We start from the raw sequence: 14298 nt of genomic DNA, 5'->3' as shown, positions 1-14298 counted from the left end.
AATCCCTCAGAGTTCTGGGGCCCACCAGAATTTGGCCATCATCTTCTCCTACGGTTATGAAGGGCTTGCTGAACACAGGGGAGGGAAACTCCTAAGGCTACCAAGGCATGAGGTCTCTGACCTGGAAAGCAGAGCCTGATTTTTCCAGAAAAAGGAGAGTGACTGCTTACTGACCTGCTCCACCTTCACCCTAACCCTTTTCCAACAGACATCATGAAAGATGTCACCAGTCCCCAGATGTCTGGTCCCTATTACCTCTATTATCCCTTCCCTCTGAGGAGTTCTGCCCAGTAATTTGTTCTCAGTTGTCCAATCTGACTCCCAAGGCCCTACTGCCATGGACAGGGAGGGGGCCGAGGGAAGGCGGAGCCATGACGGGAAACAGCCACCCTTCCAAGTTCAGCTGAAGAATTGATATCCCTGCCACTGCCTAAGAGACAGGTTCTCAGGCCATCCCCTGGGACGTTGTGGTTCCCCCGCGAAGCCCTCTTCACTCTCACCCGGAAGGACATTTCCACGTTCTCCCCTCCCCAGATCTCCATCTGATTATCATAGGTACCGATGTGCTCAAAGTAGGACTTGGAGATGGAGAAGAGGCCACCAGCAAACGTCGGGGATCTGGAGAGACAGAGGGAGAAGCATGTGCATCTTCTGGGGGGAAGAGGGGCCAGAACCTGGCGTGGAAAGCTGTGATCTCACCGATGACGCCTCCTAAACTCCCTCCCTCCTCCTTTCCTCTCACCTGGGATATGCAGCCCCTCTTCCACTAGCTTATGCACTTAGCAAATGTTTATTGAGCTTTTATTATGTTCCCTTCACCTTCTAAGATCAGGCTGAGGAGAGATGTAATTATCATTTCTCTCTTCTAAAAGGCATGCATTCATTCATTCATTCAACCAAGGATGTGTTACACACGGGCTTCCAGGGCCTGTGCTACGTGTTAGTCGTACGGAGTAAAGAGAGACAGATCTTGTCCTCTGAGAGCTCAGTGTAGTAGCTGAGGGAAAAGCCACAATCGTTTGCTTTTTGGCAGCAAAGTTCCTAAAGCATAGTAGACACTCGGTTATCAGAAGCTATGTGAAATTGTTTTTGGACATAGGTGCTCCCAGAAACAGAGTAGGAAGCGAGGTGAAATTAAGCTCAACTTGAACTACAGGGAGCATTTGGAGGCGACAGCAAGATTCTGGCTTTCAGACAAAGGCAGGGAGGCACAGACCCATGTTTAGATAAATTGACAAAAACATCTAGAACTCAGATACCACGTTGCTCATGAGAGGGGCTGGGCTAAGGGTTGAAGGCGGGGGTGGGAGACAGGGCAGGAGTGCACACAGATCATTAGCTGTTGGCCTCTGTGCCATGCCAGGCTGGCTTGGATGGCGCTTTGCTGCCCTCAGTGGGTGGCTCCATGTGGCACAACCAAGCAGAAACCTTCTCTGTCAGCCCAAAACCGGTCAAGGTGCTTCACACACGGCAGGGGCTCAATCAGTGTTCACTGGACTGACTGGTCAAGGCTATTACCCAGGACCTTGGTGTTACCCTATGGCTGTTGCTGTCGCCCTGAAGTTGGCTCCTGCAGCCACTTTCTGGAAGGAATTTCGTTGGGAAACCCTCAAGCTCAGGCAAGCTTTCTGTCACTGGTTGTGGCCTCCCCCAGGGGTTCTAAGCCAGCCCAAGTAAGGCCAGGAAAGCCTCAGAGAGTCCTGGGGATGAGCATTTTGGAACTAACCTGCTGCTTCCTTTTTTTTTTTTTTTTTTTTTTTTTTTTTTTGCGGTACGCAGCCCTCTCACTGGTCCTTTAGAAGGAGGAGAAGAAGTAGCAGAAAGGGCAGAGGGGAAAGGAGAAGGCAGGAGAGAGAAAAGAAATCAGAACTCCCTATAGACCCTCTGCTTGGTTCATAGATGTCTCTTTTTTTTTTTGCGGTACGCAGACCTCTCACTGTTGTGGCCTCTCCCGTTGCGGAGCACAGGCTCCGGACACGCAGGCCCAGCGGCCATGGCTCACGGGCCCAGGCGCTCCGCGGCATGTGGGATCTTCCCGGACCGGGGCACGAACCCGCGTCCCCCGCATAGGGAGGCGGACTCTCAACCACTGCGCCACCAGGGAAGCCCTCCTTTTTTAAAAATAATTTTATTTATTTATTTGTTTTTGGCTGCATTGGGTCTTTGTTGCTGTGTGCGGGCTTTCTCTAGTTGTGACGAGCTGGGGCTACTCTTCGTTGCTGTGCGTGGGCTTCTCATTGCGGTGGCTTCTTTTATTTCGGAGCACGGGCTCTAGGTGCACGGGCTTCAGTAGTTGTGGTGCACAGGCTTAGTTGCTCCGCGGCATGTGGGATCTTCCTGGACCAGGGATCGAACCCGTGTCCCCTGCATTGGCAGGTGGATTCTTAACCACTGCACCACTGGGGAAGTCCTTAACCTGCTACTTCTTCAGGGTTTCCCCGACCTGGGCCTGTCTCTTGGCTTTGAGAGGTCCCTCTGACCAAGAAGCCACTGACAAATTATCTCTGAGGATAAACTCTACACGGGGAACTTCGCTGCAGACCCACAACCAACAGGCAACCTCTGGAAACGCTCTGCATTTCCTGGCCTGCTTCCGAGGGTCCCCTGGGTCCTCACCTCTCCCCTTGGCCTCCCCGTTGACTTTGGGAGTGGAGGAAGGGAGGGTGCTGCCTGCAGACCTCCTAGTGGGTACTGTGCAAAGTGCCTCAGGCAAGCCCTGCACACCACCAGGGCATTTGGACCAGAGAGCAAATTAATTCCTCAAACACTGGAGCTTTGTCTTCCAGTTGTATGGTCCTCGGACATCAGAGAGGGGGACGTCAGTGATGGTTGGGGGCCAGGTGCCCTGTCCCTGACTGTGCCACTGTGTGCCTGGCCCCCAGCTTGGGGGAAGGGGGTTTTGTTGATGTACATCTCAAACAAAAGACATCTGGGCTTCCCTGGTGGCACAGTGGTTGAGAGTCCGCCTGCCGATGCAGGGGACACGGGTGCGTGCCCCGGTCTGGGAAGATCACACATGCCGCGGAGCGGCTGGGCCCGTGTACCCTGGTGGCACAGTGGTTGAGAGTCCGCCTGCCGATGCAGGGGACACGGGTGCGTGCCCCGGTCTGGGAAGATCACACATGCCGCGGAGCGGCTGGGCCCGTGAGCCATGGCCGCTGGGCCTAAGCGTCCGGAGCCTGTGCTCCGCAACGGGAGAGGCCACAACAGTGAGAGGTCTGCGTACCGCAAAAAAAAAAAGAGACATCTATGAACCAAGCAGAGGGTCTATAGGGAGTTCTGATTTCTTTTCTCTCTCCTGCCTTCTCCTTTCCCCTCTGCCCTTTCTGCTACTTCTTCTCCTCCTTCTAAAGGACCCAGAGCAGCTGGCTGCTCAGGATCCATGGGATTCCTTCCTGTGGCCCACCTGAGCCCTCTCTACTGACGCTCTGGGCAGCATTTCTTAGGATTTGGGCATGTGCATGGGTAGGAAGCCTTCCCTTTTATCTCTGCTCACCGTATTCCCAAACTCTGCTTCCCTCCATCCCTGGTATATATATTTGGTTGACCCTTCAGTTTCCTGGCCAGGATAGGAAAGCAATAGCACAGATAATCCAGAAGCAAAGGGTATTCTAAAAGCCACTCCCCTACTCAGTTTAGCTGAGACATGGTCTCTAACAACACCAACAGGCAATCTGGAGAGGGAGGGGCAGGGTGGGTGTGTGAGGGGAAGGCAAACCCAGCTGGGCATCAAACAACGGATAAAATTTCAAGCATCTGCCCTCTAGCTCAGGGGTTGGCAGACTGTGGCCTGTGGGCCAAAGCTGGCCTGGCTTTCTAAGGTTCTGGCAAAGAATGGTTTTTACATTTTGAAAGGATTATTTTTTGTAGCTGGCAAAACCTAAAATATCTCCTATCTAGCCCTTTTCCTGAAAAAGTTCAGGGCAAATGCGACACACTGTAAACTGCAGGACATTTGTCTATTTTCCTTTAATATGTTCTCAGTCTTTTCCAAGACGGTGACCTGGGTGGACACACCACCCCCTCTTATTATAATGGCTATTTTACAATGGCCTCTACCCTCCATCTCTCTGAAAGCAGCAGTCACACCCTTCTACATATAGGGAGGAATAAATGGGATAAGGTGTGGAAAGCCCTTAGCCCAGGGCCTGGCACACAGAAGGTGGTGAGTGAGAGCCAGCTGCTATGGTGAGAGGTAGGACAGAGCCATGGTGGGGACACGGGCTTGGGGCCAGATTGGCGGGATGGGCATCCTTGTTCCACCACTTTCTAGTGTATAGTCTGAGGCCAACTGTTCATCACCAGGAGCCTCAGCGTTCTCACCTGCAAACCAGGCTAATCACAGTACCTACCTCATAGGGGATGACGATTAAATATGTCAAGTGTTTCATAGAGCACCTCATAAATGCTGACCTGAGATGGCCCAGGTCCCTGGGACCGCAGAGACCAGGGTGTGGGCCCACCAGGCTACAGTACTTACTTGATGGGGTAGGTCTCATCCTTGCGCCTCTGCCTCCCATGTAAAGGTATGGTCTCCCAGCCGAAGGTCAAGCTCCAGTCAAAGTTGCCACGACTCTGGACTCGGCCCCTCTGGATGGGCTTGGAGAACTCAAAAGTGTTCAGGTCGATAGTGACAATGTTTGGGCTCACCACCACCGTCTCGTCCTCGGCGATGCGAGCCAGGAGGGGCTCCAGCCAGCCATAGAAGCACTCACCTGTAGGTCGGCACCAGGAGACATCAGTCAGGGTCCTGCCCACAGCTCAGCCCGTGCCCCCCGCCAGTGGGGAGCCCCCGGAGGACAAGCGCCCGCTCCCTAGCTGTAGACAGGGAAACACGCGCAAGCTCCACGGCCACAGAGAGTGGACAGAGATCTCCCAGGACCCTCCTACACCTGCCCTCTCCCCCCCAAGAAAGGTGGAGGTGGCTTTGGAGGGGAGAATGGAGGTCTCAGGGGAGTAACATGGTGGACCCAAAGGCACAGGGAAGGCCCTGGAGGGGTGTCTTCAGGGTCTGTAGCCTATCCACTCAGTCGGCCCTCCCCACCCAAGTGTGGGTTTCACGGGGGGGGTGTCCCCTCTCCCAGGGATCTCTGCACCTCACGCTTCAGCTCGGGTTGTAGAATAATCATCCCTTTGGGATTTTCGATGAACTGCATATATGACTTGATTTAGCCTTCGTTTTGTTGGTGAGTAAGGTTGGCATCCTCATCCCACTTGATAGAAGAGAAAACTGAGGCCTGGTTAGTGGCAGGGCCAGGACACAAATCTAGGGCTTCTGACTCCAAGGCTATAGCTTCTCAGAATATGTATCACTGCTTTTAGGGAACATTTCTTTCCCTGACAATGGTGGGGAAGTGTTTTGTTTTGGGGCAAGAAGCAGGCCTTCCTGGCCCCATGGGGCCCTGCAGGAAAGTGCCACGCCCACCAGTGCCCAGTGGCGACAGGAGGCCTCTCCGGGGGGCTGAGCTCAGAATGAGGTTCAGATGGTGGGGGGAGAGAGGAACGTCTGGGGCTCCAGAACACACTCCCAGCAACTGTGGGGTCACCAGTTGTTTTAGGGCTGTGTGTGCCTCCAGATAACCATCCTTGGCACTGGGGTGAGAAAGGGGTAGAAGAAGCTAGGGGAGTCCCAAGCCTGCTTTGATCCTGGGACAGCAGAGCTGGAAGGTGCTCTGCTGATGCCATGGTCCCAGCTCTTCATTCTGCCAGGGAGGGAAGGGGGACAGAGCCAGGCCGGCCCTCTTCTACTCACAGTGGGCATCCAGGAAGGTGAGCACCTCCGCCTGGGCCACGCTGGCTCCCAGCAGCCGGGCGGTGATCAGCCCCTTCCGCTCCAACTGCCGCACCACCTTCACCACCTGCAGCCGCTTCACGTACTGCTCCAGCGGCTCCTTCAAGTACTCTGGAAGGGACAGGGTCATTGTCGCCAGCCCACCCACTTTGTTGCAAATCTAATCCTCCGTGTGCACCAAGTCTGGGCGCTCTCAGGCCTCCAGCAGGCCTGCGTTTTAACCCTCCCGCCCACACTGAGCTGAGCCACTCCATAGAAGCCCAAGGTGTGGGGGGGCTGGAAGGACGAGGTCCCCTGTGTGGTCCTACTGCCCGTGGCCGCCTTGCCAGGACATTCCACTGGCTCTGTTGGGCCCATCCTGTGTCTGCTTACCGGGGCGCCTTCTCTGATGTCTGAGACGGGACCTCAGAGTTGTGTTCCTTTGGTCTCAGATCAAGTATCAACTTCTGACAAAGGCTCTCAGATGCCCCTCTTGGTCTCTGCACCCTCTCAGCCCCCCATATTTTCAGAGTTGGGGCTCGGGCCTCCCCTCCTTTCCACACCTGGGGGTTGTGGCAGTCATTTCTCCCTGTCTGAGTCCCTGTCTCCCAGGCTCTTCAGAGTAAGTCTGACAGGTAGAGCAGACACAAGTATTGATTTCTGGCTTCTGGGGCAGCAGCAAGAAGTCTTACTCTAATCCTCTTTTTAAAAAAATTAATTAATTTATTTATTTTTGGCTGCGTTGGGTCTTTGTTGCTGCACGCGGGGTTTCTCTAGTTGCGGCGAGCGGGGGCTGCTCTTCGTTGTGGTGCGTGGGCTTCTCATTGTGGTGGCTACTCTTGTGGCGGAGCGTGGGCTCTAGGTGCGCGGGCTTCAGTAGTTGTGGCTCGCGGGCTCAGCAGTTGTGGCTCGCAGGCTCTAGAGCTCAGGCTTCAGTAGTTGCGGTGCACGGGCTTAGTTGCTCCGCGGCATGTGGCGTCTTCCCGGAGCAGGGCTCGAACCCGTGTCCCCTGCATTGGCAGGCGGATTCTTAACCACTGAGCCACCAGGGAAGTCCCCACTCTAATCCTCTTTATTACCTCCTCTGCACATGGAATTCTTTAGGAAGATGAAAAGATGCTGAGAGGCTTTTTAATTACATTTAAAAACCATTTACCCAGCACCTCCATGAGCCAGGCACAGTGGTGAGCCTGGCCACCTAGGGAACGGGCGATGGCAGGGTAGGTGATGAGTGACCTGCCAGAGGTGGTGCAGGGCTGGGGGAGTCTCCAGGAGGGGCAACCATTCTGAATTGGAGGGGGTGGGGAAAGCACTTTGAAGGGAGGGGTATCTGCTGAGATCTCCAGCCCCTTCTGAGAGGGGGCTCACTTCATGACTCTTGTTATTTAGTCGGAAATCCTCAGAGCATTATATATCGCCCTATTCTGAAGCAATCCACCTTGGAACATAGTCCAAATCTTAGTGATGTTTCAGTAACTGCTGTTTTGGTTTATCTGTGCCACTGTTCTGTTCCCCACTGTGCAGAATGGAGTTGCCTGTGGTTTCAGAAGTGGCGGTGCGGGGCAGGTGTGACGGCTGACCGTGTCCTTTCTCTTGAGGGCTGTGGGATCGGCCCAGAGCTTAGGCCTCGCTCTCAACGTAGTGTCACACAAACTGGGGTCCGAAGTCAGTTTTGTGGAGGCGCGATTGATCTCTCGCTCTACTCGTTTTGTTTTTCTTTTTGGCCACACCGCGTAGAATGCGGGATCTTAGTTCCCCCACCAGGGATCGAATCCGGACCCCCTGCAGTGGCAACTCGGACTCTTAAGCACTGGACCGCCAGGGAAGTCACTCTCTCTCTACTTTGACACACTCACACTCACACACACACACACAGTGCCCAAATACTCGAGCACTACTATGTGCCACTCATGGAACTAGGTGCTTCCATGTTGACTTTCTTATTTAATCTTCTCTGTGAAGATTAAAGCGCTATGAAATAGGGAGTATTGTCTCCAATGTTTATGAGTCAAAATTAGCCTCATTTGGCAGCTTCAGCCCAGCACTCACTTAGCAAACACCTGTGAACACGCTGCCAGGTGCCAGCCACTATCCTGGGCAGGGAGGGCCGGGGTCTGCGTCCTGCCTTCCCGAGCTCCTAGGCTCATCCTCCAAGTACAGCCCCGAGTGCTGGCTCTAACAGGGAGGTGGGAGGATCCCCGTGCGGGAGTCTTACCTTCTCGGCGCGGCTGACGGCGGACATTTCCCCTGAGAACATAACTGTGCTTACAGGAAGTTCATGGTGGTGGAGATAACCCAGGGACAAAACATCATAGGAAGTGGGTTTTGTGGTAAGAGCACGCCAAGCATTGAGCTGTGAACGTCAGGGCAGCCTGAGCTCTACAGAGCCCTTCTCCCACGCCTTCCCTCCAATCTCGGGTGGCTAGGTGGGACCTGGGAATTCTGAGCGGAAGCCTCAGGCCCTTTGACGGAGGGTGGGGTGAGACAGTTCTCCTAAGTCATGCCCCTCCCTGGACCCACTAGACATAAACCCAAGAGCTGAGTACAGCAGAGCCGAGTGTGGAAGGACAGACGGACCCAACCATTCTCCCGTATGTCCCCCAGATGAGACCCTCCTCATTTAGGTTCAACACCACCCCACCCCAGCCCGGCTTCATTCCTCACGACTGGAGTCTATGAGACTCCTGTGACCTACCACACACATGCCTTACTCAGCCCCATGTTTGAAATACCATCTATATGCAGATGCTCCTGGGCCTTTTTTCCTGGCCTTGCCATCCTCACTTGGATGTCTAACAAAATCACAAACCTAACACGCCTGAAATGGATCCCCAGATTTCTTCCCTACCTGCCCTCCCCCCATGTAAATACATGGTACCAGCATCCCTCCAGTTGCTCTAAACTAGGAATCGTGCTGGATTCTCCCCCTCCACAAACAGTCCTTCAGCAAATATGGACAGTTATCTCTCTCCATCCCCACCGTCACTGCAGCAATCATGTTTTAAGTAGTCTCCCGGCCTCTACTCTACACTCCTCTTCCCAATCTACTCGTGACATAGCAGCCACAGTGAGTTCTCTCTTAAAACTATAAATCACATCATGTCACTACGGTGGTTTAAAATTGCACTTAAAAAACGAATCCAAACAGTATGATGGTTCCTCAAAAAATTAAACAAAGAACTACCATATGATCCAGTAATTCCACTTCTGGGTATACAGCCAAAATAACTGAAAGCAGGGACTCAAAAAAATATTTGTACAGCCATGTTGATAGCAGCATTATTCACAATAGTCAAAAATGTGGAAACGATTCAAATGTCCATGGGTGGATGAATGAATAAACAAATGTGGTCTACACAAACAATGCTATAGTCAGCCTTAAAAAGGAAGCAAGTTCTGACATGCGACAACACGGATGAACCTTGAAGACATTATGCTAAGTGAAATAAGCCAGACACAAAAGGTCACATGCTGTATGATACCACCTATACAAGGTACCTCCAGTAGTAAAATTCATAGACAGAAAGTGGAATGGGGGTTGCCAGGGGTTGGGGGGCTAGGGAATGGGGAGTTATTGTTTAATGGGCATAGAGTTTCAATTTGGGAAGATGAAAGAGTTCTGGTGATGGTTTCACAACAATGAGAATGTATTTAATGCCACTGAATGGTGCATTTAAAACCGGTTAAAATGGTAAATTTTATGTATATTTTACCACACACATTAAAAAATCCAAACACTACACTATTGCTTAAAAAGGTCTTGTGATTGAGTTCTGCTCACCTTTGTAAACTCACTTTGTACCGGTGCTGTTTCTGCTTCCTTGCTTGCTTCTCTGCAGCCATCCTGACCTTATTTCTGCCCCATTAACACACTAAGCCTCAGGGCCTTTGCGCTGGCTGTTCCCTTTGTGGGGAGCACTCAGAGTAGCCTTTCTTGGCTACTCTGACTAAAAAAGCTGCCTAATTACTGAGTAGCCCATCACCTGCATTCTTATTTTTCTTCTAATTTAATTTCTTCATAGCACTTATTATTATCTGCAATTATTTATTTTCTGTCTTTCCCATTAAAAAAGTAAGCTCTAAAAAGACAGACACCTTGTTCAACTGTTCACTGTTATACCCCTGGAGCCTGCCCAGGGTCTGGTGCTCAGTAGGTACTGATAAATACTTATTAAGCACATCAGTGAACTGCCTTTATTTACGCTTCTCTTGTGGACTCTCCCCCTCTTCTTTGGCTGTTGAAAAATCTAGAAAAGAAAAACAAAACAGAAAGCCTTTCTTGTAGGGAGGACTTCCTCTCTTAACTTTTCCTCTCTCGTTTTATGCTGTTTTCATTTCATGCCCATCTATACTCTATCCAGCCTCAAACAGAACTGCAATGGGGAAATTTTTCTTGATTAATCCTTTTGCAAGGAGAACAGGAGAAAGGAACAAGTGTAACACCCTTTGGGCGTATTCTATAATCCTCCTGCCCAGATGGAACATTTAGACACTGGGCTATATTTTCGAACCCAAATCCAGACTCATTATCGGCCTCTTTCCATCTCCAAGCGTGAGGATTAAACTGGCAGGTGAAACTGACATGCGGGAATAGCAGAATTTCTTTATGGGGAAGAAAATATTGAATGGAAACTTTCCGAGAAAATCCAGGACATAGAGTTACTACAGAGACATCTTCCTATATTATACAACAAGGAAAGAGGTAAGAGACAGCGGTAATAAAGCATCTTTACCTGTTAGAATAGACACTGGAAGTTGTTAATTCAACTAGAATTGGAGGCTTTGAATAATTCCTGACTTGCATTACTGGTGTCTCTTAGGAGTTGAGGGGGCCACGAGAGGAACTGCCCCTCACTTCAGTTCTGACCGGCCAGGGCAGATGGCAGTGGGGGAAATCGTGGGCTAATCCAAAGTGCTCCCAATGTCTCCTCCCCTGCGTTTCTCACAGTGTGTTTCCTGACGTCAGGGCTGCCCCTCCGCTCCTTTCCTTTCCCTGCTGATCCTTCCTCCCCTTCCTACAGCCCGCCCAGGCCAACCCTGTCTCCCCACTCCTCCTCTCTCCTTGAGGAACTTGCTCACAGAGGATCCTGTTCTTATCTCGGCTCTCTGGGTCCTTGGTAAGTGTCTGATTTTCTCCCAATCATCTAGCGAATTCCCACAGGAGGGAGGTGTAGGTTCTACTACTCAGCCTCCCTGCCAAGGGCAGGGCAGGGCTTTGGACAAGGGGTTGCCCTGTCTGGGGCATGGTAGACCGACAGGCTTGGTTGCGGGGGGGGCCAGTGTTTAGGAGCTTGTGGAATGTGCCAGACCAAGAGGGGACCTCGGCTGCTGACCTGGCCACGCAGGAGGGAAGTCTGTGCCTGGGGACGGACTGTGAAGTGGGAAAGAAAAAGTTCCCCAGCCTGGCACCAGGGCCTCTTTCTGATACCCGCCCCCCAGTATCAAACGCCCGTACACTTGTGGTCAAACCGTGCTGCCGGGCACCTGGATAGGAGGACAGAGAGCAAAGACATTGAATTCCAGCAACACAGCCATTGTTTGCGTGTGTGTATCATGAGAGCCAGGTGATCTGATCAAACGGTCAAACGTGTGGGAAATTTTATCCCACCGTGGACTGCAGAGATTTCTGACCATGGATCTGAGGGTATTTTTCTTTCTTTGCTGAACTGAATATTGCTGAAAGTACCTCTAGAGTCCCAAAGCCCTCAGGGTAGGGTGGTTTATCCCGGGGTCCACAAATTCCCTGGAATTACATGCACAAATGTGGGTGTGTGCACACTTGTGGCAGTTGTGCACTGTTCTAGAGAGAGGGGCATAACTTTTAACAGATTGTCAGAGGAGGCCAGGACCCAGGAAACTAAGAATAATGGCTGGTTTCGTTTTTTCAGGCAGGTGATTCCGAGATGCTGGAGTTGGCTGTATGAGAGAGTCCAGGGCAACAAGGGAGAGGCCACCAGAAGGAACGGGAACAGGTCGGGTGGCCCGAGAGGGGCGGGCTCTTTGCCAAGCCCACCCTACTAGGCACAGGCCACTCTGCCCTTTCAAAGCTGTCCGTGGCAGCCTGGCACTACGTCACTGGCTGGCCTGGTCAGAGGAACTGCCCAACTGTGCCTTAGGGATGTACACATTTCGGAGTGACAAGTTGAAACTGTTTAGAACTTCCACCACATGGGATTCAAGGGAAGAAGCTTCTGAGGGATGGGCCGCTCAGGGCTGTGGGGAGAAGGGTTAGGAGAGAGCCCAGTTTGAGAGGAAGGGCAGCTGATACATTGGTTCCCACTCCTTACAACCAATCTACTGCTACCGAGATTCCCCGGAGGCCATTCTCTAGCCCCAGCCCTCTCCGCCAAACTCTCTGCCCCTCCCTTTCCAGAAGCTAATCTCTCTGCTCCTTATATCCACCAGACCCTTTCACGGCATCGCTGATACTTGTCTGCTTTTGCTCTGTAAGTGCTGCTAGGTGTCTGTCCTTCCCGGGGAAATGTGAGCTCCCTGAAGAAATGGACTCAACAGTGCCCATACTCAGCTCCTCCTCCCGCTGACCTCCCCGGCCCTAGTCCTCTTACCCAGAGGGCAGGAGGGGGCTGGGGGAGAGGACGGGGCGTCAGCAGCTCCACTGGAGGGGCCGCACAGTTCCTGCCCTCAATACGGGAGCATGGGCACAGGAAGCCAACCCGGGAGAGCCCCAGCCCCCATGTGCCACCTGGGAGGAGGGCTCAGCTCCTGGAGGACCCCGGTCCACCGATGCATGGGTCCCGCAGTCCCTTTCCTAGTTCTGGCCCCGGCATCCCATGCTCAAGTGATTTATGAACTTCCTCTCTGGACTCGGGGTCCTCTTCCTCTCTTCCTGACAATTACCCTGCCCAAAGCTGCCATCCTTCTGAGGTAAGGTCACTCTCCAGCTTAAGCACCTTCAATGATACCTCATTTTATCCCCCCCCCCGAAATAAATACTTTTAGCAAGGCAGGGATTTCATTCAACATCTTTTTAGTGTCATTTCCCACAGCACAAACACACTGATGGCTCTAGGGCTCTGCTGATGCTGTTCTCTCTTCCGGGACTGCCCTTCAACACCTCTTCTCTCCCTAAACACTCGGGCTTTCAGGCTCTAATCTGGCCTCCATGGTGGACGGCCCCAGCCATGCCACACAGAAATAACACCTCCCATAGTGCCTTGCTCCCATACAAAGAATAAAATGAAACTAATGCACACGGAGCTCTTACTCGAGACTAAGTGCTCCGTAGCGCAGGAATGATCTCATTTACCACCTATCTCTGAGCCCTCGGCCACCAATGTCTTCATTTTTAGAAGAGGGGACTGAGGTTCAGAGAGGCTAAGTGTCTTGCCCAAGGTCACAGAGCTAGGAAGAGTCAGAGCTGGGACTTGAGTTCCTGGGTGTCAGACTCTCAAGTCCATGCCCTTTCACGTCCGTTGGGGTGTGTTACAGGCCACACCATTGTGGTTGGTGTTGTTAGCAGTCATCTGACTACGGGGGCTGTTAGCCTACTCAGGGCAAGATCTGTCTCATTTGTCATTTGTCTTTTGGCCACGTGGCACGTGGGATCTTAGTTCCCCGACCAGGTATCGAACCTGAGCCCCCTGCATTGGAGGCGTGGAGTCTTAACCACTGGACTGCCAGGGAAGTCCCTCATTTGTCATACTATCCCCTGTGCCTAAGTCAGTGCCAGGCACAAAGTACTCCGTAGATGTTTCTGGAATTGCCTTGAATGGTGGAAGTTTGGCGAGCAACCTCACTTGTCTATTACCAACTATAGCAAAGGGCTTCTGAGGTGCAATCTTCAAGATCAAACAGGTAGGAAACAGAGGGAAGGCCGTCCCCACCCTCTGCCCTGCCCTGACCTCTCCTGGCATTTCTAACTTGGGGTTGGGCTTGGCAGCTCTAAGGGAGTCCTTGAAGCCAGAACTGCTAAGCTTTTGGAGCTTTTGGGGTAAAATGTGAATGAAGCTTGGGCTCTAGAAATGTGGTCTACCTGCCCCCTGGCCCCCACCTGCCTTCTTCCTGCTCCTAGCCTCTATGATCAGCTATGATGCCAGACAACAGGCCATGAGGCAGTGCCTCTTCCCTCAGGAGCACCTGCCCTCTTTCACAGAACACCAGGGGAGACCCCAGGCTTCTCCTTGGAGGGCCCCTTAGCCTCACCTTCGGTGCTGGCATCATCCACCAGAATGATCTCCTTCAGCAGGATGGCTGGGGTGGTGTGCAGGACACTGTACACCGTCCGCAGCAGCGTGGACCAGGCCTCGTTGTGGAACACAATGATGACGCTGGTGGCAGACAGTGGGGGGCAGCGCCGGAACTTCTGGTCGACACATCTGCAAGGATGAACGTGTAGATACAGCTTTCCAGGTCCCTGGGAGTTCCGGGGGCAGGGAGGGCTCGGTCCACAGATTCCTATAACCATCCTTTGCTCCTTGGATCCCCCAGCCTCCATTCCCCATTGGAGCTGGGAATAGCTGCTCCCTGTTTCCAGCTTCTGCACTATTTGCCACCTACTGAGCCTCTGC

The 14298-nt window shown here is 52.5% G+C and overlaps 1 protein-coding gene across 1 annotated transcript in view; it reads right to left on the bottom strand.

Annotated features, from left to right (window-relative positions):
- The window catches only part of GALNT6 (polypeptide N-acetylgalactosaminyltransferase 6), a 36642-nt gene that overhangs the window by 8142 nt on the left and 14202 nt on the right, over positions 1-14298 (bottom strand). Inside the window, exons 4-7 of the mRNA XM_007119474.3 lie at positions 13934-14106; positions 5753-5902; positions 4481-4715; positions 501-618 (exon numbers count right to left, since the gene is read on the bottom strand). Coding sequence (XP_007119536.2) covers positions 501-618; positions 4481-4715; positions 5753-5902; positions 13934-14106 — 676 coding nt within the window. The remainder of the gene's footprint in view (positions 1-500; positions 619-4480; positions 4716-5752; positions 5903-13933; positions 14107-14298) is intronic.

The sequence above is a fragment of the Physeter macrocephalus genome, chromosome 6 (genome assembly GCF_002837175.3).
Source record: "Physeter macrocephalus isolate SW-GA chromosome 6, ASM283717v5, whole genome shotgun sequence".
NCBI classification, from domain to species: domain Eukaryota; kingdom Metazoa; phylum Chordata; class Mammalia; order Artiodactyla; family Physeteridae; genus Physeter; species Physeter macrocephalus.
This window is presented reverse-complemented; position numbering and strand designations above follow the sequence as displayed.